Below are 24949 nucleotides of genomic sequence, written 5' to 3'. Positions count from 1 at the left end.
TTTTGTAACTCTGTATAGTAATTCTAAGGCTGCTGGTTTAAAGGACTTTTGTCTTGATTAGTAAAAGCACAGCAACCTTCAAAATGTGCTAGACTAAGGTTCTGACCATGTTCTGTTTGGAGTTCCTTGAGATAGAATTACTGCTTGTACTGACTGACAGAACCTGTAGTGATGGGAGGGAGATGACTGGATACTAGGTTGCTGCTTAAAGACATTGGGACCAGAATGATCTGCATGTATGTATGAATCAGCCCACATGCCACAGATGGCATGTGTTTCGTAGGTAGGCAGCCCTAGTGTTAGCACAGAAATGAACAGTATAGCATATGATATGAAAAATGCCTGAGATAAAAGTATAGAAAAATTAGGCTGGCTCTTGGAAGAAAGTGGGTAGTCACGTATGATAGCAAATGTATTGATGTTTGTTAGAAGAAAGAATCTTTGACTTGTAATCATAAATCTTGCATTTGAATCTTAACTCCAGTTTATTCTGTGTGACTTGGATCAATTCATTTAACCTTAACCTCAAACTTTAGTTAAATGAAGCTCACAATAATAAAATACCCTAAATACACGTGTTACAGAATTATGATAGAGTCTCAATCACTTTTATCTGAAAAGTGAAAGTGTTAGTCATTCAGTCATGTCCGACTCTTTGTGATCCCATGGATTGTAGCCTGCCAGGCTCCTCTGTCCATGGAATTCTTCAGGCAAGAGTACTGGAGTGGGTTGCCATTCCCTTCTCCAGGGACTGTTAATCTGAAATTAACATTAAAAGATTAGACAAGACATCCTGTGGAAAAATGTTAAATGGTGAACATTAGGAGCAATTTAGGGTTATAATTTTAGAGAACATTCTTAAATCCTATTTTAAGAATCTTAACATTTTAAATTATTTTACTCTACAGTTTTAACTATGCAGTTGAAAGCATCAGAGAGAAGTTGAAGGCAAAACCTTTGCTTTTACAGGTTGGTTGATTAATATTTGGTTTAATTAATATGAACAGATCCTTCTTAGTTTCCATATCAGTTTATTGTGGTATTATTATATACATTTTTGAAGCTATCTCAAATCCTTTTGGAAGAAGTTAGGATATAAGAAAAATAGATTTAAATTATGATAATGATGATAAGAGACATTTGGGAGTGAGTGGGGGAAGTTTTATCACCAGTATAGTTTTAATTGCTTTCTAATGATCATTTAATAAAGTGTTTATCTCACTCTGACTTATAGTTACCAGTTGGTGAAGGCAAAGCTTTCAAAGGAGTGGTGGATGTAATAGGTAAAGAAAAACTTCTTTGGAATTCCAATTCAGATGATGGAAAAGACTTTGAGAGAAAACCCCTCTTGGAAATGAGTGATCCTAAATTACTGAAAGAAACAACGGAAGCAAGGAATGCCTTAATTGAACAAGTAAAGTAAATACTTTGAGCTTACAATTGCTTAAATATTTAGAAACTTTAAAAAATGTTTACTGTGACATTTCATCTAAATTTACATACGGAGTATATAAAGTATAATACTGTGAACACCAGTGTAATCATCACCCAGCTTAAGAAGTAGAATATTAGCAATACTCTTGAATCTCTGTGTGCTACTTCCTGTTCTCTCTCCCTTCATCCACTAATCATCCACCCCCCCACCACCATCTTGATTGCAGTATTTATCTTCCATTTGCTTTGCTTTATAGTTTACTACAGACATATACCTCACTTTCCATGTTTTTGAATTTTACTTAAATGAAATGGGGCTTCCCTGGTAGCTCAGCTGGTAAAGAATCTGCCTGCAATGCAGGAGACCTGGGTTTGATCCCTGGGTTGGGAAGATCCCCTGGAGAAGGGAAAGGCTACCCACTCCAGTATTCTAGCCTGGAGAATTCCATGGACTATATAACCCGTGGGATCGCAAAGAATCAGACACAGCTGACCGACTTTCACTTAAATGATACTGTTTGTATTTTATTACATTTTTCAACATGTTGGAGATTCATTCATGTATTATGTGTGGTTATACTTCATTCATTTTCAGTCTTCTATAGTGTTCCAGGATAATATTATCCTACAGTTTATTGTCTGTTCTCCTGCGGATGGACTTGAGGTTGTTTCCTCTTTTTTTGTTGTTGCGAACAGTATTTCTGTGAACATCTTGGTATGTATCTCTTTGCACACATTGCAAGAATTTGCTAAATATAGGAGTGGAATTGCTAGGTCAAAGAGTATGTCCATCTTTTTTACATTATCAGATGTCCTATATAGTATTTCCATTTCATAGGTGAGGAAACAGAGGCTTAGAGTGCTTTAATAAGTTGTCATATAGCTCATGAGCAGCAGAGCTGGAATCTGAACCCAGATCTGTCTTAGTTAGAGCTAGAGCTCTTACCTCTTTTGCTATACTCTCTGATTTGCGGTGGAGGGGGCATAAAAAGAATACAAGTGGAATCAGTAATTAGGTACAAAACTGGTTCTCCTCTGAGGTGTTTTGACTTGTACCAAAGAGCTTCTAGAACTAACACCCAGAAAAGATGTCCTTTTTATTATAGGGGACTGGAATGCAAAATTAGGAAGTCAAGAAACACCTGGAGTAACAGGCAAGTTTGGCCTTGGAGTACAGAAGGAAGCGGAGCAAAGGCTAATAGAGTTCTGCCAAGAGAACACAGTGGTCATAGCAAACACCTTCTTCCAACAACACAAGAGAAGACTCTACACATGGACATCACCAGATGGTTGACACCGAAATCAGATTGATTATATTCTTTGCAGCCAAAGATGGAGAAGCTCTGTACAGTCAGCAAAAACAAGACCAAGAGCTGACTGTGGCTCGGATCATGAACTCCTTATTGCCAAATTCAGACTTAAATTGAAGAAAGTGGAGAAAACCACTAGACCACTCAGGTATGACCTAAATCAAATCCCTTATGACTATACAGTGGAAGTGACAAATAGATTTAAGGGACCAGATCTGGAGGTTCGTGACACTGTACAGGAGATAGGAATCAAGACCATCCCCAAGAAAAAGAAATGCAAAGAAGCAAAATGGCTGTCTGAGGAGGCCTTACAAATAGCTGTGAAAAGAAGGGAAGTGAAAAGCAAAGGAGAAAAGGAAAGATATACCAATTTGAATGCAGAGTTCCAAAGAATAGCAAGGAGAGATAAGAAAGCCTTCCTCAGCGATCAGTGCAAAGAAATAGAGGAAAACAATAGAATGGGAAAGACTAGAGATCTCTTCAAGAAAATTAGAGATACCAAGGGAACATTTCATGCAAAGATGGGCTCAAAAAAGGACAGAAATGGTATGGACCTAACAGAAGCAGAAGATATTAAGAAGAGGTGGCAAGAATACACAGAAGAACTATACAAAAAGGATCTTCATGACCCAGATAATCACGATGGTGTGATCACTCACCTAGAGCCAGACATCCTAGAATGTGAAGTCAAGTGGGCCTTAGGAAGCATCACTACAAACAAAGCTAGTGGAGGTGATGGAATTCCAGTTGAGCTATTTCAAATCCTGAAAGATGATGCTGTGAAAGTGCTGCACTCAATATGCCAGCAAATTTGGAAAACTCAGCAGTGGCCACAGGACTTGAAAAGGTCAGTTTTCATTCCAATGCCAAAGAATGCTCAAACTACCGGACAATTGCACTCATCTCACACGCTAGTAAAGTTATGCTTAAAATTTTCCAAGCCAGGCTTCAGCAATACATGAACCGTGAACTTCCAGATGTTCAAGCTGGTTTTAGAAAAGGCAGAGGAACCAGAGATCAAATTGCCAACATCCGCTGGATCATTGAAAAAGCAAGAGAGTTCCAGAAAAATGTCTGCTTTATTGACTGTGCCAAAGCCTTTGCCTGTGTGGATCACAATAAACTGTGGAAAATTCTGAAAGAGATGAGAATACCAGACCACTTGACCTGCCTCTTGAGAAATCTCTATGCAGGTCAGGAAGCAACAATTAGAACTGGACATGGAACAACAGACTGCTTCCAAATAGGAAAAGGACAAGGCTAAATATTGTCACCATGCTTATTTAACTTATGTGCAGAGTACATCATGAGAAACACTAGGCTGGAGGAAGCACAAGCTGGAATCAAGATTGTCAGGAGAAATATCAATAACCTCAGATATGCAGATGACACCACCCTTATGGCAGAAAGTGAAGAAGAACTAAAGAGCCTCTTGATGAAAGTGAGAGAGGAGAGTGAAAAAGTTGGCTTAAAGTTCAACATTCAGAAAACAAAGATCATGGCATCCGGTCCCATCACTTCATGGCAAATAGATGGGGAAACATTGTCAGACTTTATTTTTCTGGGCTCCAAAATCACTGCAGATGGTGACTGCAGCCATGAATTTAAAATACGCTTACTCCTTAGAAGGAAAGTTATGACCAACCTAGACAGCACATTGAAAAGCAGAGACATTACTTTTTCAACAAAGGTCTGTCTAGTCAAGGCTATGGTTTTTCCAGTGGTCATGTATGGATGTGAGAGTTGGACTATAAAGAAAGGTGAGCACAGAAGAATTGATGCTTTTGAACTGTGGTGTTGGAGAACACTCTTGAGAGTCCCTTGGACTGGAAGAAAATCCAACCAGTCCATTCTAAAGGAAATCAGTCCTGAATATTCATTGGAAAGACTGATGCTGAAGCTGAAACTCCAATACTTTGGCCACTTGACGTGAAGAGCTAACTCATTTGAAAAGACCTTGATGCTGGGAAAGATTGAGGGCAGGAAGAGAAGGGAACGACAGAGGATGAGATGGTTGGATGGCATCACCGACTCAATGGACGTGAGTTTGGGTGGACTCAAGGAGTTGGTGATGGACAGGGAGGCCTGGCATGCTGCAGTTCAAAGGGTCGCAAAGAGGCGGACATGACTCAGCAACTGAACTGAACTGAAAGAGCTATCAGGGCTTCCCTGGTGGCTCAGTTGGTGAAGAATCTGCCTGCAGTGCGGGAGACCTGGGTTCCATCCCTTTGTTGGGAAGATCCCTTGGAGGAAGGCATGGCAACCTACTCCAGTATTCTTGACTGGAGAATCCCCATAGACAGAGGAGCCTGACAAACTACAGTCCGTGGAGTTGCAAAGAGTCAGACACACCTCTACCTACACACGCACGCACGCACGCGCACACACACACACCCCCCTCTACCTATCAGTAAACCTAAGAAGGATTTTGTAATACAGTTGAGGAGCCAAATTACACTTGCATGTGTATCTCTCAGTGTTCCAGAAGATGGTAGTATATAATGAAAATAAGGAAAATTTGTGACGGCTATCAGTAGATAATAATAAAGTATTCATTGCAAGAAATACATATATATGTATAGAATTAGAGAATAACAGCATATCATACCAGCTAGGATAGTTACTATCCAAAAAACGTAAGAGTTGGCAAGAATGGGGAGAAATTGTAACCTTTGTGCACTGTTTGGGGAATGAAAATGGTACAACTACTATGGAAAACAGTATTGCGGTTCCTCAGAAAGTTGAAAATAGAATTACCATATGATTTAGCAATTCCACTTCTGGGTGTATGTCCAAACAAATTGAAAGCAAGATCTTGAGCTATTTGTACATCCTTCTCCATAGCAGCATTTTTCACACAGCCAAAAAGTGGGAGCAACCCATCTATTCTTCAGCAGGTGAGTGGATAAAATGTACTATATACGCAGTGGAATATTATTCAGCCTTAATAAGGAAATTCTCACATATGCTACAACATGGATGAACTTTGAGGCCATTATGCTAATTGAAATAACCCAACCATAAAACGACAAATACTGTAGAATATTTCTTATATGAAGTATCTAGAGTCTTCAGCGTTATAGAAACAGGAAATAGAATGATAATTAACCAGGAGCTGGGGGGAAGGAAGAATAACAGAAAGAGTTTGTTTCATGGATATAGAGTTTTGGTTTTGTGACATGAAAATGTTCTGGAGGTTAGTTTTATGCCAGTGTGGAATATACTTAACACTATTCACTTAGAGATGGTTAAGATGGTAATTTTATGTTATATTTTACCACAGTTAAAAAGTTTTTAATTAGAGAATAAGATCAGTGCAACTAGAATCAACTTCTTGTGTTCCAAAGGTGAACAGCAATGAAAAGAGTATTTATTATGTACTTACTATATGTTCTGGAAGCCTAGTTTGAATTGGTTATTTAAATTTCACAGTAGCCTCATGGGATAAGTCCTAGTATTATCTCCATGAGTAACCAAGAGAAAGAGAGGTGACATAACTTTTCTTATCTTTTTCTAAATTTATGTTTGCCTGCACTGAGTCTTTGTTGTCGCATGCAGGCTTTCTCTTGTTGGGTGAGCAGCGGGCCACTCTTTGTTGCAGTGCAGAGGCTTCTCATTGAAACTCTTTTGTTAATTTTATTATCAGCTGAATCCTGTCACATAGGCAAATGATTAGGAAACAAATATGAATGAGATTATTTATGTTTTTATTATTGAAATGATACCTTGACCCTCTCAACTTAAATTTATTTCCTCAGTGAAGAATTATAAATAAGATATGTTCTTTCACTTAGGAGATATGATGAACATTCAAAATACTAGAGGATTACCAAAGGAAACATTTTTATGAACTATGACCCCGAATCTATTTATTGATTTATTTATTTTGGTCATGCGGCATAGCATGTGGTATGTTATTTCCCCAACCAGGGATTAAACCCACACCCCCTGGATTGTAATAACAGAGTTCTTACCACTGAACTGCCAGGGAAGTCCCCTCCAGATCTATTTTAAAACAGCAGTCCATTGTATATATTATCTTTGGCTATCAGTCGTGAATTTTCTCTTATTCCTCTTGAATACTCTGAGTCTTGAATACTCTGAGTAGGTAGTACTGTATTGAGGTGCTTTATCAAAAGGCTCTGGCTTCCCATGAGTTGAGAAAACTCATGAGATCATATCTTCAGTTTTTAGTCTCTTTCCTTTGAAAGAAAATCTCTAGAAGATGTGATGAGTTCCTTAGCCTGGATAAGTTGGATTGTGTGACTGTCTTGAAATATTTGCGTAATGGATGTTTATGGTGTGTAGACCTATAGTTGTGATAAGGAATGCAAGTTATAAAACTAAAGCCTTTCCTTACAGGTTGCAGATTTGGATGATGAATTTGCTGACTTAGTTTTAGGAGAATTTAGTGAGAATTTTGATTTGCTACCAGCCGAAAAGGTAAATTTTATTAATCATTTACTTCTGACCAAGTTTTACTATTTGGATGTGGTTTGATAACTGTTGTAGATTTTTTTTTTTCAACTTTGCATATCATTAGAAAATGCTGACTTAAAAATTAGAACACTGTTAAAAGTTAGAGAACATTGTTCATTTTCTGCATCCTTTTCCCTTCATTGTGGTCATTTCACTAAGTAGTAGTAGGGAAATCACAGATAGAAATTTTGTTTTTTTTTAATTTACTGGTCTTTCAGATGACTATAATGGTCATTTTTCTCAGAACATTTTTTCTGAATCTGTTTTAATTGTTAGTGGGAACTTATTCTAGATCTTCCCAGGGTTTTTTTTTTTTTTTTTTTGGCTTTCTTATGAAATACTTCAAACCAGAGAATCGTATTTGAATTATGACAGATTTATTCAAGGTCTTTTTGGTTTTTTCTGCCAGGAACCTTCTCCTATGAACAGTGTTGTTTAAGTGGTAATGTGTTTTAAGTTGACTTCAAGATGAGCCCAGCAAATTCACTTGGTTTTTTTCATGGAAAGAATTAATGAAAAACACAAGATCTGTAGATTAATTTTGAGCCATTTGAAGTTAGAGGTGTAAAAAAATTTTTTTTTCTTTTGCATGAAATGTTATAAGTTTGAATTTTTTTCTTGTTTAGTATTCGAATGGTTAGATGTGATGTTTACTATACCCTGTAGTCACATAATATGATTTCTGTTTTCAAAGAGCTTACAATATAAAATGAAGTTGACCCACCATTCCTCTTATAAATAGCTTGCAAACACATCTAAGGTTTTCTTGATTTTTGTGATCTTTTAAAAGTTGTTTCTAACTTTGGTACACCTCATTTTGCCTTGGATTTTATTTAATGTGGATTTAATTCATTTTAAGAAACTGGAATTCATATTTCTAATTACTAACAAGTTCTTCTAATAGACTAACAAGGTTAAATCACAAGTAATTAACTCACGTTTTCAAGAAATATTTTTATTCAACTACTTTATTTTAGGCACTTTTCCAGTTTTTGGTGATTTAGTGGTGTTTTATGGGATTTGCTATAATGCTTATATAGATTTTACATTCCAGTGGATGGGGGGACAGACAGTAAGCTAATAAATATATCTAATATACCAGATAGTGATTAATGTTATTTACAATGAAAAGTAAATAATAAGACCATAGAGAATGATGGTAGTGTGCTGAGGAGTGATATTTACATGGTTGGTTAGAGAAATCATCTGATTCTGAGATATTTTGGTGGAGGCCAAAATACTACACATGAAACATTAATATCTCTGCTTTATAGCTACAGACTGCAATACACAGAGTAACACTGGCTCAGACAGCAGTGCCTGTGCTTTGTGGGAGTGCCCTGAAAAACAAAGGGGTACAGCCTTTATTAGATGCTATTACTATGTACTTGCCTTCACCTGAAGAACGCAACTATGAATTTCTGTAAGTATAAAAGTATATAGTTTAAAATCTTACAGTCTTGAAAAGATAGGTAGACAGATAGGTCTTATTTTTCAAAAATGGTAGTTGAATCACAATTTTTGAATAACATTGATGAATATTATTCTAAACAATATAATATAGAGTCATTGTAATTTTTACTTGAAAGGGATGTTTGTCATCATCTCTTGTAACCTGCTGTCTTAAGATGGAGCTACTAAGAATGGGTGACTTCTTTGCTGTGTAAAAGTGTAAGTGTTGACCCTTCCATCTTAGTCTGAAAAAAAGAAGTAATGCACTGGGTGTGTTTGATAAATATGCTATAGATATATTTATATTTATTTTGGATTTCAAGATTTTTCATAAGCTCAAACTATTTTGTGACTATAAGGAAAGGTCTGTTGTTTTACTCCTATTGTCCCTAACAGCTTTGTCCTTGGTAATAAATCCTCTAAAATCTAAGTGAGTTTTGTGCATAATGGCAGACAGAGGTGGACTTCAATTCTGTTAACTGGAATCGGAGTCACTTTTCATGTCTCTGTTGGAGAGGCATTATGGCAATGTGATGATGAGCATGAACTGTGTACTACCTGAATTTAAATCTCAGGTCTTCCAAGTTGCTTAACCTCTCATCTGTAAAATGCAGAAAATGGGATTTATCTCATAAGATTGATACTAGAATAAAGGAGCTAATATTTATAAAGCACATGAACAGTGCCTAGTATATGATCAATTCTCTAAATAAGGACTTGTTAAATAAAATTTGGAGAGAACAGGAATAAGATAGAGAAGCTCAATAGTAGAAGTGTCTGATCTCCTGAGTCATGGACTCCTTTGAAACTAATGAAAATATGAAGCTTTTTCCTCAGAAAAATGTACCTATGCACAAAATTTGGCAATTTGAGACAAATTAAAACTTTCTGAAACCTGTCAGTGAACACCAATTTAAGGACATCATTCTGTAAGTGTTGGCATTGTAAACAAATTCAAGTTTATAGTGTAGATTTATATGGTTATGCAGCTGAAGAAAAAGTGGGAGGAGAGAGTGAAAGCAGTAATTGAAAAGTACCTTCTTGTTTATCCTTTATGGGATTTTAAGAAGTGGTGTGATATTCCTAGGTGTATTTTTTGAGGAGGGATGTCTCGGCAAGAATTATTTGCTAATAGAGGTAATATTTGGAAGAGAATCCGATTTTTTGTTGGTTTGTTTTTCTAGTTTTGAAGCATTAATGGTAAGATCTCCAATAAATAATCTAGTCCAGTGGAGGAAGAGAGGTACATAATACAGTATTTAATTGTACTGGGTTGCTAAATTAGAAGATAAGAGTAATCTTTGGAGGACATGAAGGTTAAGTTTATGCAGTGATTCTGATCTTATCTATATAGATATATAGAAGGTATATTTTAAAGGCTCTGGAATTTCTCCTTAATTTTTAGGCAGTGGTATAAGGGTGACTTATGTGCCCTGGCGTTTAAAGTTCTCCATGACAAGCAGCGAGGCCCACTGGTTTTTATGCGCATATACTCAGGCATGATAAAACCCCAAACGGCCATCCATAATATTAATGGAAACTGCACGTAAGTAGAAGCCTAGGTTATTTTCTAAAACTTCTCATTTCTAAACTCATTTCTTTGTACTTTTACTAATATGAATCATGGTTTTACAGGGAGAGGATAAGTCGTCTGCTTTTGCCATTTGCTGACCAACATATAGAAATCCCTTTACTGACTGCTGGTAACATTGCTTTGACTGTTGGGCTTAAGCATGTAAGTGACCAAGTGGTTTTTGTAGGAAATAACAGCTTAAATGTTTAATAAAAGTACGTATTTTGTCATAGCAAAAACCCATACACAACCCAAAAGCTATCAGTAGTGGAATAATGAATATTGAAGTACATTCATCAACATAGTCAAATCACAAACATTTAATACAGAGAAAAATAAATTATGGAACGCTATAAACACTATGGATTGTCTTCATATAAATTTCAAATCCAAGTAAAATAAATACATTATTTATGGATACATACTTATATTTTAAGTTTATATTAGATAGTATTACTCGCATTAGGTTTTTTCCTATCTTGATAACTTCAGACAATTTAACTTTATAACTGATTATGTAAAAAATGAAGATATTTTCCCAGTGAAGTCTTGTAAGGGCAAGAATTTTTGTCTCTTTTGCTCAAAGATAAATTTGATTTGCCAGATGAATTTTAAATGTATTTTTTGTGTGTATGTGTATTTTATTGTTGTCCTCCAGGAGTGTTTTATTGTTAGAATTTACTACAGCAGTATTTTGGATAGAATTCGTCTGTAAGTTAAATTAGCTTTACGAATGTACAGTATAATAAGCTTAGTGAATTTGTCTCTTTTAGGTTTTCATGAAGAGAAAGTGCTACATTAAATTTTTCTTTGGTTTTCATGGTGTTTGGTGGAAGCTGAGTGCTTGCCTGTTGTGTTCACATGCATCTTGTTTGCTTGCAGACTGCTACTGGAGACACCATTGTCTCATCCAAGTCCAGCGCATTAGCTGCATCTCGTCGAGCCAAAAGGGAGGGAGAAAAGAAGCAGAAAGAAAACAATGAAGCAGAGAGGCTTTTATTGGCTGGCGTGGAGATTCCAGAACCTGTTTTTTTCTGTACCATAGAACCTCCATCAATGGCTAAGCAGTCAGGTACAAATAATCTTGGTGCATCAATTAGTGCTCTGAAAATTTAGATAAAATAGTTAGATTTTACTTCAAAAGGTTTTTTTTGTCGTTTTATGTCATAGAGGTAAGCATTTCAGTTCAGTCTCTCAGTCATGTTCAGCTGTTTGCGATCCCATGGACTGCAGCACATCAGGCTTCCCTGTTCATCACCAACTCCCAGAGCTTACCCAAACTCATGTCCATCGAGTTGTGATACCATCCAACCATCTCATCCTCTGTTGTCCCCTTCTCCTCCTGCTTTACATCTTTCCCAGCATCAGGGTCTTTTCAGATGAGTCAGTTCTTCACATCAGGTGGCCAAAGTATTGGGAATCTCAGCTTCAGCATCAGTCCTTCCAATGGATATTCAGGACTGATTTCCTTTAGGACTGTGATCTCCTTGCTGCCCATGGGACTCTCAAGTGTCCTCTCCAACACCATAGTTCAAAAGCATCACTTCTTTGGCACTCAGCTTTCTTTATAGTCCAACTCTCACATCCAAAGCTCCTGGAAAAACCATAGCTTTGACTAGATGGACCTTTGTTGGCAAAATACTGTCTCTGCTTTTTAATATGCTGTTTAGGTTGGTCATAGCTTTTCTTCCAAGGAGCAAGTGTGTCTTTTAATTTCATGCTTGCAGTCACCATCTGCAATGATTTTGGAGCCCAAGAAAATAAAGTCTCTCACTGTTTCTATTGTTTCCCTATCTGTTTGCCATGAAGTGATGGGACCAGATGCCATGATCTTAGGTTTCTGAATGTTGAAGTTATAGTTGGCCCTCCCTATGCTTGGTTCCTCCATATCTGCTTCCCTATATAAGAAGATCTGCATCAAATCCATGTTGTTCAAGGATCAGCTGTATTCTTACTTCTTTGGTGTAATCATTCATCATAGAGTGGGCCCTTTAGCATCTCTTTATTCATGATATAATTTAGCTTCCTTCGTATGTGTTTCTGAAGGCTTTTTTGTTAGCTTCTTAACCTTTGCAGAGTGTAATCAGATGATGTTACTGTCCCATGTAAAACCTTTCATTGGCTTCCCAGTGCAAATCCAGACTTCACCATGGCCTTCAAACCTTGCATGATGTGACTGATCTCTGTCACACATCTCCCTCGTCATCTGATGCTACTCTTTCTTTTGTCTACCAGTATCTAGCTACGCTGACCTTCTTGTTTCTTCAGTAGAAACCATTCCATCTCCTCTATCTGGAATTCTTTTTCTCTGGGATTTTACTTATGGCATCATTCTTTTTGGTTTATGTCTTTATTACATCATCCTGACAGGTCTTCCCAGGTCACTCAATCTCAAGTAAGCTCGCACCACTGTCTTGTCACTTTTTTTCATTCTCTACAAAACATTTCTGGCCATGTGAAATAATTATTATTGTAGTATCTTATCTTAAAAAATAAAAGGTAAAGATAACAGTTATTGTTTATCCTCTAGATTTGGATCATGCATTGAAATGCCTTCAGCGTGAAGATCCCAGTTTAAAAGTGAAGCTAGATCCTGATTCTGGACAAGTACGCGTATTATTATTTAATTTCCCAAATCTTTCAATAATAATGTTTGTGTTCAAGAGAGTGTTTAAGTGCATTTGTCTAAAGCATTGATTCGTCCATGCACCTGAAAGAAAAGGCCTTCTACTTTGGCTCTCTCATAATATAAATTTCTGATTATTATTTTTACTGTCAAGCTAAATTCTCCTTAATTCCTCAGCATGATTATACCTTACTTATATAAACTACTCTCCAACATTTTCACCTTCCAGAATACAGCCTTTTGTGAAATTCTGAAATAAATCTTTCAACCCCAAGACAACACTTTGAGCCTCTTATGCTAAAACTTGCAGAAGCAGTTTACTAAAGGGAGGATGCAAAGGTACTTTTAATGATGATAACACACATAAAATGGGTGAGAAGTGATAGATTGTGGCCAACAGTATGGGAAGAAATAGAGTCTAAAGTAGGTACAGGACTGCACTGTGTATTATGGTATGGTGGAAGAACACATGTTCATTCTACATCTTTTTTTTTAGGGAGGCAGAGTAGAGTTTATATAAAATACTGAGAAAAAGGTCCTTTAAAAGATTATGAATTTGCCTGTAAAAAGGATAAACTCATTTTAGTTAATCTGAAAATCTTTTTTTTCCCCTAAATGCCAACTAAATGATGTAGCAGCTTAGTTTAATTGATTCTGAAGGCTGCAACAGCAATTGCAACAGAAACTTTTTATTTAAAAACCGCCAATACATATTTTTTTAAAAATAGCAAATGACACACATGTGGACAAAGTAAAGAATTAAAGTCTCCCTTTCAATCTTTCCATCCTCTACACAGATAATCAGTGAACAGCCTTTCACACTTTTCCAAACATCCATTTTTCTGCTGTGCTGTGTTATAAAGCATAGTATATATATATATACTTATTTCTAAATGTATATGTACAAATATATAGCAAGTCATTCTATTTGTATTATTCACCAACTTGCTTCTTTTCAAATAATTTCCTTTTTTTAACTTTATATTAAAATATCACAGTCCTACACCAAATAGTCTTTTGCTGTTGTTTCTTACTGAAAGGAAACAAATCAGAAACAGCCACAGGAAGAGACACATAGGGCAAAGTCTGGGAGAGTTCTAAGTGCAAAGCTTTCTTCATCCTCTTCACTCTGTGGAGTACTGCCAGCCAGGGAAGCTCACCTAAGCCTTCGGTGTCCAGAGATTTTGTTGGGACATAATCACATACTGCCTATATGGTTGACGTTTAATCTCTCGTGCCTCCTGTAGGTTTGGGCTACTACCTTCACTCTCTAGGTTGTGAATGGGTATGGCTATTCCAAAGCCTGTATCATAAGTCACATTGTTAGACTGTCTGGCGGACAAAGGTGCCAGACAAGCAAAGACACTTCTATCAGGGAGCATTTTGTCCTAGAGATAACTTTCCAGTAGCTGAAGGCAAGGGCCAGATCTCTTTTGGGGTTAAAGTTAATGCTTCACTATACAGATGGTATATGAATAAAATGGGGCAAATAGGATTACTTGCACTGTACTCTCCCATACACAAAGACCCTCAGGAATAACTATTTTTGTGTTATTTTGTTGTTTGGTTTTTTAAAAATGTTTTAATGCAAATTTGACTGTTCTAACAAGGACCCAAAATAACATTGGTTCAAAAAAGATAAAAGTCAGTCTCTATCACTTAAATGATTAAAGGTTGAAGCTACTCTAGTAGTTTTGACTATCCACAAAACTGTAATGTGTCCAAGATGGTTGAGAAATAGCCATGTGATTGGGAGTGTTTGGGAGAGAGGTTATTTCCCTCATTCACAAGATGTTGCCCTCATTCACATTTCAAGATGGTTATCTACATCTTCATTAAGAGAATGGTTTTATTTATCCTTAAAGACATAACCTAGAAGTTGACAACATCATTGATACTTAGATTCCATTGGCCAGGACTTAACTTTGTGGTTGGGAAGCATGGTTCTAGTTAGCATGCCACTTAGCCAGCTAATAACCCAGCTATTGCAGAGTAAGAGATTGGCTGCGCTGGGTCTCCGTTGTGGCACACGGGATCTTCGTTGCGGCATGAGCACTGACCAGTTACCCGACCAGTGATCAGACCCAGGCCCCCTGCATTGGGAATGTGGAATCTTAGCCACTGGACCACCCCTCGTGATTGACTTTTAATTGATTTATTATTACAGTCAGAAAAGTTAAAAACAGTGTTTTGATGTAGGAGCCAAAAAAAATTTACAGAAGAAATTTTGTTTGTAAGTAATGGGAAATAAAATATACTGATATCATACCTTTATTTAGTGTTTTGCGATAAACAATCTGTCCTTGACCTTTGTTTTGTTTTCTTCCTCTTTTACCCAGACTATCCTTTGTGGCATGGGGGAGCTACATATTGAAATTATTCATGACCGAATCAAGAGGGAATATGGACTAGAAACCTATCTCGGGCCTCTCCAGGTGGCATACCGAGAGGCCATCCTAAATTCAGTTTGTGCCACAGGTAAATACATTTAGAATTTGCTGGTCCTGTTGCTCTCTTTTTCTCCAGGGTCTGTTTGCTGCATCTCTTAGTTTAGTTGCATAAAGCAGGGTTAATATTCACTAGTGTCTTCCGTCACTGGGGACAGGTTCTATGTGTGTGTTTTCATGTTTTTTCAGAATTTGCTTTAGGCACAGCCCTATTTCATTGCCACTCATTTATTACATATACTGGCTGAGCCACTTGTCATGCAGGTGCACAGTGGAATTAACCATTGAAGTAGACAGCTCATCCTGGTCCTTAATACCAGAATGAGTATAAGAATTTGAAGTTGGTGTGCTATATTTTACTCCATAAAATGGAAATGGGGAGTGTGGAAGGTAGAGTTAGATGAAGGCAGTAAAATGGTACTGACTTCCAGCTGAAAGATAAATAAGTGCTAGGGGTGTGATGTACACCATGATAAAGATAATTAATACTGCTGTACATTATAAGTGATAGTTAAGAGAGTATATCCTAAGAGTTCTCATCACAAAGGAAAAAATCTTCTTCTGTTTCTTTAATGTTATAGCTATATGAGATGATAGATGTTCACCAAACTAATTGTGGTTATTATTTCATGATCTATGTAAGTTAAATCCTTATGTTGTACACCTTAAACTCCTACAGTGCTGTATGTCAATTATATCTCAGTAAAATTAGAGATATAATTTTAAAATTTAAAAAAGAAAAAAAATAGAGTGGAAAATAATTTCCACTATTTAATAAACATGGTAATCTTGTGCTGATGGTATTCTTGGGAAACTGAAGTTTTTCTATTTCTGTGCCAAAATGTAAGAATTCACGCTTTTTCTACATATGATCTTTTCAGTTTGGTTCCTTTAAGTAAAAGAACATGACAGTTATTCCCATCCCCACAATAACAAAACATGGACAGGTTTGTGAAAAAATATAGAAGAGAGATGTTTAGCGTAACTAGGGACTTTTAAGCAATTCAGCGGTTTGTAAATAGGCCAGGTGATTGTTTTTCATTACTTGAAAAATTAAACAGGATATAAGGGCATGATGACAACTGATGTGATGATTTCTTTGTCTGGACTTCATTATACCTGGAAAAACAAGATGCTTGGAAAACATAAATTACCTCTTTTAATGTCTGAAGTGGTTAGAATATGATGGAAACTTCCAGAGGTAAAAAAAAGGAAGGTGGAACAGGAATCTTGGAAAATAACCCAGCACCTAAGCCACTAGCTATTCTGGAGAAATCTGTGGTCATATCTAACCTACTACTTGAGAGCCACATTCTCATGGAAACAATAAGGAAAGTCTTCTCCATAAAAGAAGGTTATAAGGAAACTTATCTGACTGGCTTTTGGCAAAGGGGCAGAATTTCTGAGGATTTGTAACCATAGGCTTCTGATAGCATTTTCAGCCTAAGTTCATAGAACCAGTGTGATCTATAAAACTCCAAACCAAGAAGAGCTTAGTGTGAAGTCCTCTTGGTTGGTGATAGACCAAGGAGCCTGGAGAAAGCAAACAAAGGGCTCTTTAGGTAAATGTACCCTCAATCCAGGCCTCAAAGATCCCACAAAGGAAAATGAACTCACAATATTGTTTAAAAAGTTTTAAAATCATAAAACCTTGAGAAAAGGCACAATGAGCAAAAAAAAGCAGTAGAAACAATCAACCTCACAGGCAGACTTCTGATACTGGAATTACCATGGACAGAGTATATAAAATAAATATTATTTTTGAAGAAATAAGGGGATTAGAAAGTATTAGTAAGAAATAGGAAACTCTCAAAAATAATAAGCAATGGAATGTTATCCGAGAAAGAAAGGAAATGCTCAAAAAAATGATGAGGTTCTGTCATAAGGATATAGGAACCAACCTGAAGAGGTTACACTGGCTAAATCTGGATTAATTTGAGCTCCAAAATAGCTAAGAACAATAATTAAGCGATTGACAAAAAGCTAGAATTCGTGAGGCTATACCGATAATAGATCCACAAGAAGAGACTGGTTTTCCTTACACTGAAATGCCAAGTGCTGGCTGTCAGATGTTGAGGAGGGGGTTGGAATAGAAAATCGTCCTTTTGCAAATACTTAATATTGTGTACGTTGTTGAATAGCATATTTGCATAATCTTCCAGTGTTTCCCTCTAAATCGCTTATTAGTTACAAAGTGAAAAACTAGTAACCAGATGCTGCAACAGTCAGACCACCAGTGATCACGTGCTGTTGAGGCACAGGTTACATTTGTGTACATCTAGAAAATTATCAAAAGTTACAGGATTGAAGGAGACCGAAGTTCAGTGGGAAACCATACTATTCATGAGACTTCCCTGGTGGTCCAGGGGCTGAGAGTGTGCTCCTAATGCTTGGGGCCAGGGTTCTGATCCCTGAGCGGGGAACTATTAATAGATCCCATGTACTACAGCTAAGAGTTCACATGCCACAACTAAAGATGTGCATGCTGCAACTAAGACCTGGTGCAGCCAAATAAATTTTTTGAAGAAGAGAAGGAAAGAAAACTATAGATAAGAACCATACTATTAATAGATAAGAGGACTGAATTCTACCCAAAGAAGTGTATCAGACCTTAATACTTACTATAAAAGCAGTCATTATGATACTGATCAACTAATCAAGCTAGGAATAGACAAATATACCAGGGGAACAAGCCAGAAAGCCTAGAAACACACTCATATCTATATGAAAATGCACCTTTCACAGAGTGATATTGAATCTCAGTGGGAAAGGGCGGACTGAATTTCAATAAATGGGCCTGGAAAAACTATTCACATGGGAGAAGATTTAGATTCCTCCCACACACTGTATCAAAACCTCAATTCCAGTTGAATTTAAAAGCCTAAATAAGAGGAAAGAGTTGGAAAGTCTCTCTTTGAGGGCAGAAGAATAAAGAGAATAAATGCTAATATATGCAAAAGAGGAAAGAAAGAAAACCCCAACACTTTTGAAAGTTTTTAAACTTTCAAATTTTTGAAAGACAGTATAGGAGAACGGATGAGTCATGGTGGAGAGATCTGACAGATTGTGGTCCACTGGAGACGGGCATGGCAAACCACTTCAGTATTCTTGCCTGGAGAACCCCATGAACAGTATGAAAAGGCAAAAAGATAAGACACTGAAAGACGAACTCCCCAGGTCAGTAGGTGCCCAATATACTAATGGAGATCAGTGGAGAAATAACTCCAGAAAGAATGATGGGATGGAGCCAAAGCAAAAACGATACCCAACTGTGGATGTGACTGGTGATAGACGCAAAGTCTAATGCTGTAAAGAGCAATATTGCATAGGAACCTGGAATGTTAGGTCTATGAATCAAGGCAAACTGGAATTGGTCAAACAGGAGATGGCAAGAGTGAACGTCGACGTTCTAGGAATCAGCGAACTAAGATGGACTGGAATGGGTGAATTTAACTCAGATGACCATTATATCTACTACTGTGGGCAAGAATCCCTTAGAGGAAATGGAGTAGCCATCATGGTCAACAAAAGAGTCCAAAATGCAGTACTTGGATGCAATCTCAAAAATGATAGAATGATCTCTGTTCGTTTCCAAGGCAAACCATTCAATATCACGGTAATCCAAGTCTATGCCCCGACCAGTAACGCCGAAGAAGCTGAAGTTGAATGGTTCTATGAAGACCTACAAGACCTTCTAGAACTAACACCCAAAAAAGATGTCCTTTTCATTATAGGGGTCTGGAATGCAAAAGTAGGAAGTCAAGAAACACCTGGCGTAACAGGCAAGTTTGGCCTTGGAGTACAGAAGGAAGCAGGGCAAAGGCTAATAGAGTTTTGCCACGAGAACGCACTGGTAATAGCAAACACCCTATTCCAACAACACAAGAGAAGACTCTACACGTGGACATCACCAGATGGTCAACACCGAAATCAGATTGCTTATATTCTTTGCAGCCAAAGATGGAGAAGCTCTATACAGTCAGCAAAAACAAGACCCGGAGCAGACTGTGGCTTGGATCATGAATTGCTTATTGCCAAATTCAGACTTAAATTGAAGAAAGTAGGGAAAACCACTAGACCATTCAGGTATGACCTAGATCAAATCCCTTATGAGTATACAGTGGAAGTGACAAATAGATTTAAGGGACTAGACCTGATAGACAGAGTGCCTGATGAACTATGGACAGAGGTTCGTGACATTGTACAGGAGACAGGGATCAAGACAATCCCCGTGGAAAAGAAATGCAAAAAAGCAAAATGGCTGTCTGAGGAGGCATTACAGATAGCTGGGAAGAGAAGAGAAGCGAAAAGCAAAGGAGAAGAGGAAAGATATTCCCATTTGAATGCAGAGTTCCAAAGAATAGCAAGGAGAGATAAGAAAGCCTTCCTCAGCAATCAGTGCAAAGAAATAGAGGAAAACAACAGATTGGGAAAGACTAGAGATCTCTTCAAGAAAATTAGAGATACCAAAGGAACATTTCATGCAAAGATAGGCTCGATAAAGGACAGAAATGGTATGGACCTAACAGAAGCAGAAGATATTAAGAAGAGGTGGCAAGAATACACAGAAGAACTGTACAAAAAAGATCTTCACGACCCAGATAATCACGATGCTGTGATCACTCAGAGCCAGACATCCTGGAATGTGAAGTTAAGTGGGCCTTAGAAAGCATCACTATGAACAAAGCTAGTGGAGGTGATGGAATTCCAGTTGAGCTATTTCAAATCCTCAAAGGTGTTGCTGTGAAAGTGCTGCACTTGATATGCCAGCAAATTTGGAAAACTCAGCAGTGGCCACAGGACTGGAAGAGGTCAGTCGTCATTCCAATCCCAAAGAAAGGCAATGCCAAAGAATGCTCAAACTACCACACAGTTGCACTCATCTCACATGCTAGTAAAGTAATGCTCAAAATTCTCCAAGCCAGGCTTCAGCAATACGTGAGCCGTGAACTTCCAGATGTTCAGGCTGGTTTTCGAAAAGGCAGAGGAACCAGAGATCAAATTGCCAATATCCGCTGGATCATCGAAACAGCAAGAGAGTTCCAGAAAAACATCTATTTCTGCTTTATTGACTATGCCAAAGCCTTTGACTGTGTGGATCACAATAAACTGGAAAATTCTGAAAGAGATGGGAATACCAGACCATCTGACCTGTCTCTTGAGAAACCTGTATGCAGGTCAGGAAGCAACAGTTAGAACTGGACATGGAACAGCAGACTGGTTCCAAATAGGAAAAGGAGTACGTCAAGGCTGTATATTGTCACCCTGCTTATTTAACTTCTATGCAGAGTACATCATGAGAAACGCTGGGCTGGAAGAAACACAAGCTGGAATCAAGATTGCTGGGAGAAATATCAATAACCTCAGATATGCAGATGACACCACCCTTATGGCAGAAAGTGAAGAACTAAAGAGCCTCTTGATGAAGGTGAAAGAGGAGAGTGAAAAAGTTGGCTTAAAGCTCCACGTTCAGAAAACTAAGATCATGGCATCTGGTCCCATCACTTCATGGGAAATAGATGGGGAAACAGTGGAAACAGTGTCAGACTTTATTTTTTTGGGCTCCAGAATCACTGCTGATGGTGACTGCAGCCATGAAATTAAAAGACGCTTACTCCTTGGAAGGAAGGTTATGGCCAACCTAGATAGCATATTTAAAAGCAGAGACATTACTTTGCCAACAAAAGTCCATCTAGTCAAGGCTATGGTTTTTCCAGTGGTCATGTATGGATGTGAGAGTTGGACGGTGAAGAAAGCTGAGCACCGAAGATTTGATGTTTTTGAACTGTGGTGTTGGAGAAGACTCTTGAGAGTCCCTTGGACTGCAAGGAGATCCAATCAATCCATCCTAAAAGAGGTCAATCCTGGGTGTTCATTGGAAGGTCTGATGTTGAGGCTGAAACTCCAATACTTTGCCACCTCATGCGAAGGGTTGACTCATTGGAAAAGACCCTAATGCTGGGTAGGATTGGGGGCGGAAGGAGAAGGGGACGACAGAGGATGAGATGGTTGGATGGCATCACCGACTCGATGGACGTGGGTTTGGGTAGACTCTGGGAGTTAGTGGTGGACAGGGAGGCCTGACGTGCTGCAATTCATGGGGTCGCAGAGTCGGACACGACTGAGCGACTGAACTGAACTGAATAGGAGAACTTAACCAGGTAAGGCTGAAACTGTGAACTAAAAGATTAGTAAATTTGATGTTATTGAAATTAAGAATGTATTAGAATATAATGAAAGCAAAAAGATATGCTGAGAGAAGATATTTGCCTCACATAAAACTGACAGAATCCAAAAATCACTATAACCATGACAACCAACCAAGTAGAAAAGTGAGCAAAAAAGGTTGAACAGACATTTCACAAAGGAGGCCGAAGCCCCTTGAATATATTAAAAGATTCTCAGTGATTAGGATCATGCGAGTTAAAAGACAAGATGCCATTTTGCACCAGCAAGATTGGCAAGAAAACAGTTTGGCAACTTTCTTATGAAGTTGGCTACGTGTAGACCTTAGTTTTCAGCAGTTCCTCTGGTAGGTATATGCCCTCAAGAAAATCTGTGATACAACTCTAAAGGAAATCATATGAATAATTAAATACAACATCAGATACTAGTTGTTCCTTCAGAAGGCTTCCAGGTTACTGGTAATGTTCTGTTTCTTTAGCAGTATTAGGTTTCATGAGTATTCATTATGTTTTTAGCATATGCATATATTTTTAAGTAAAAAAAAATATTTTAAGTTTAACAGAAATTATGAAGAGTAATTATAGAGCATAGTTAATGCTTAGTTTTCAATTTCAGCTGTGAATCACTGCATTCCACGGTCACTGACATAAACACAGTGTTGTTTTAGAAAAATCTTAGAGATTGGTGATGTTGCTGAAAGTTCAACTTCTCTGTACACCGATGCTGAATCAAATCTTGGAGTCAGAGTATTGGGTGAAATAGAAAAGGGTAGCCTCATTACTTTGTCAGGGAAAGGGAGACACAGCAGGTTCTTGCCTCGAAAAACTGTGTTCCAACTCGGGAGGATTTGATGAGGGATCATGTAACAGTGGTAATAGAATATGGTTGTAATGTGGGGTGGTCTCTGACACGATTAGAGTGTGTGCTTGTCTCAGGAGATCCCATCTCCTAATCTTTTTTTTCCTAAAGTTATCTTCATTTTTCAAAAAATTTTTATCTATTTATTGATGACTGTGCTGGGTCTTCATTGCTGTGCAAAGGCTTTCCCTACTGGCGGTGAGCAAGGACACTCTCTAGTTGTGGTGTGCAGGCTTCTCATTGCAACGACTTCTGCTGTGGAGCGCGGGCTCTAGAGCACAGGCTTCAGTAGTCGTGGCGCACGGGCTTAGTTGCCCCGAGGCAGGTAAATTATAGTTCCCCAGCCAAGGATGGAGCTCTCAACCATTAGATCACCAGGAAAGCCCCTAACCGCCTTCCCAATCTTGATGAGCTTCGCTGATCCCTTTAATCTTGTCTCAGGCGGTTTGTTTTTCCAGTGGTAATGTATGGATGTGAGGGTTGGACTATAAAGAAAGCTGAGCCCCGAAGAATTGATGCTTTTGAACTGTGGTGTTGGAGAAGACTCTTGAGAGTCCCTTGGACTGCAAGGAGATCCGACCAGTCCATCCTAAAGGAGATCAGTCCTGGGTGTTCATTGGAAGGACTGATGCTGAAGCTGAAACTCCAATACTTAGGCCACCTGATGCGAAGGGCTGACTCATTTGAAAAGACCCTAATGCTGGGAAAGATTGAAGGCGGGAAGAGAAGGGGACGACAGAGGATGAAATGGTTGGATGGCATCACCGACTCAATGGACATGGGTTTGAGTAAACTCCAGGAGTTGGTTATGGACAGGGAGGCCTGGCGTGCTGCGGTTCATGGGGTTGCAAAGAGTCAGACATGGCTGAGCAACTGAACTGAACTGAACTGAACAGGTGGTTTCTTGACTGCTTCTCCCTTGATCAGCAACAGTTCCAAATCTGCCCTTTGGAACGCAGGGAAGGTCATAGAGGCTGGAGTCTTGCCTACAAGAAATGGTGGGCAAACGGGCCTCCATGCCAGAGAGCCCCACTCAGTGCCACAGGGCCCCACTCCGTTTCACTGATCGCTGTTGCTTGTTGACAAATGAGGGATACCACTTTCATTTTAACAAATAGATCAGTAGTTTTGGAGGGAAGAAATCATAAACATTAAATACAGAATATATTGCTGGGACAGTATGAAATTTAACAGTTTGTTGTCAAGGTTAAAAACCTTTTAATTTTCATTAGATAACCTTTTGTACTGAGTAAGTGTTTTAAGTAAAAATTTTGTGCTTAAAAGAATTTCAGTCAGATAAATGTTTAAACGTATGATCTGCATGTCAGAACTTGTGTGTTCATCTGCCTCAACACATCCTAACACTGAAGCAATATTAACAGGTGACTCAGAGCAGATGTTTAATGTTGGTAAACACAGCATCTGCGCTTTCTTGATAGAACTGTTTAGTCTGACATTTTTATACTATGCTTAGTGTCTTTTTTGGCATTCTCTTCCACGAGACCTTGAACTTGTTGACTGTAATCAACTTGTTGGACTTGTTGATTTTGCCAGTTGTGGCACCTTGACACCTTTCCAGAACAAACCTCTGAGGTACTATATTTGATTTGTTTATAGATACCTTAGATAGAACTTTAGGAGACAAACGGCATCTTGTCACTGTAGAACTGGAAGCAAAACCCATGGAAACATCATCTCTTCTGCCTGTTACCGAGTATGCAGCAAGCGTTGCCGGAGACCTCTCTCAGGCCTCCCGAGAGGCCTTTGAAAATGGCGTTCACAGCGCGTGCCTCCAAGGTGAGGTAGTCAAATCAGAGTAAGCATGAGTATCACTTTCAGCCCCTTCTAAAAATAGAAATTATTTCATTCTTCTTTTCTAACTTTGGGGGTATTTTCTCCCTATTTCTCCCCATCATGCATATGTCATACCTTGTAGGTGTCCCACACTATTACATATTCTGTTTTGTTTTTTCAGTCTTTTGTTCACTTTGCTTTTCAGTTGTGGGGGTTTCTACTGATACATCTTCTAACTCAGCCTTTCCTCAGCCGTGCCCCATCGGAGCGCGTCAGTGGCCTTCCTTTCTGTTACAGTGTTTTTGATCTGAGGCATTTCATTTTGTTGTTTCTTAGGACTTCTGTCTTTCTGCCGTCACGATCATCTGTTCTTAGTGCCCTGTCCTTCGTCTGTTACGGCCCTTAGCATGGTGACCACAGTTTATATTCTCAACCTGATGATTCAGCATCCCTGCCATGTCTGGTTCTGCTGCTTGCTCTCTGTATTCAGATTGTGCTCTTTGCCCTTCAGTATTTTTCTTGATAGCCAGATGATACACTGGGTAAAAGGGACTGCTCTAAACTGGCCTTTAGTACTGTGGTGGTTAGGTGAGGGGGAGCGTCTGTACCCCTAAGGTTGGGTCTCAGCCGGTGCCCTTGGCCTCTGAGCTGCACAGCTGTTTCTCAGTCCTTTCAGCCCCCATAGGAGGGACAGGATGGCTGGAGTAGACTGGAATTGGGTGCTTCCCTCAAGTCATCTAGGCTCTGATATCCTTTCAGATTTGGCTCTGATATACTACTCTCCTCTGAG

At 38.4% G+C, this 24949-nt stretch overlaps 1 protein-coding gene across 9 annotated transcripts in view; it reads left to right on the top strand.

Moving 5' to 3' along the window:
* Nucleotides 1-24949, top strand: part of GFM2 (GTP dependent ribosome recycling factor mitochondrial 2) — a 53780-nt gene that overhangs the window by 19632 nt on the left and 9199 nt on the right. For all 9 annotated transcript variants that reach the window (XM_081520630.1, XM_081520621.1, XM_081520625.1 and 6 more), the window contains 10 exons: nt 909-969; nt 1235-1414; nt 7107-7187; nt 8498-8646; nt 10081-10221; nt 10311-10410; nt 11131-11320; nt 12779-12855; nt 15214-15352; nt 23983-24162. In XM_081520630.1, the coding sequence (XP_081376756.1) occupies nt 909-969; nt 1235-1414; nt 7107-7187; nt 8498-8646; nt 10081-10221; nt 10311-10410; nt 11131-11320; nt 12779-12855; nt 15214-15352; nt 23983-24162 (1298 nt within the window). The remainder of the gene's footprint in view (nt 1-908; nt 970-1234; nt 1415-7106; nt 7188-8497; nt 8647-10080; nt 10222-10310; nt 10411-11130; nt 11321-12778; nt 12856-15213; nt 15353-23982; nt 24163-24949) is intronic.

This window comes from Giraffa tippelskirchi, chromosome 8, assembly GCF_054371585.1.
Source record: "Giraffa tippelskirchi isolate mGirTip1 chromosome 8, T2T-mGirTip1v1.2.pri, whole genome shotgun sequence".
Classification (NCBI taxonomy): domain Eukaryota; kingdom Metazoa; phylum Chordata; class Mammalia; order Artiodactyla; family Giraffidae; genus Giraffa; species Giraffa tippelskirchi.
Note: the sequence above shows the minus strand (reverse complement) of the source record. Positions and strands in the feature narration are given on the sequence as shown.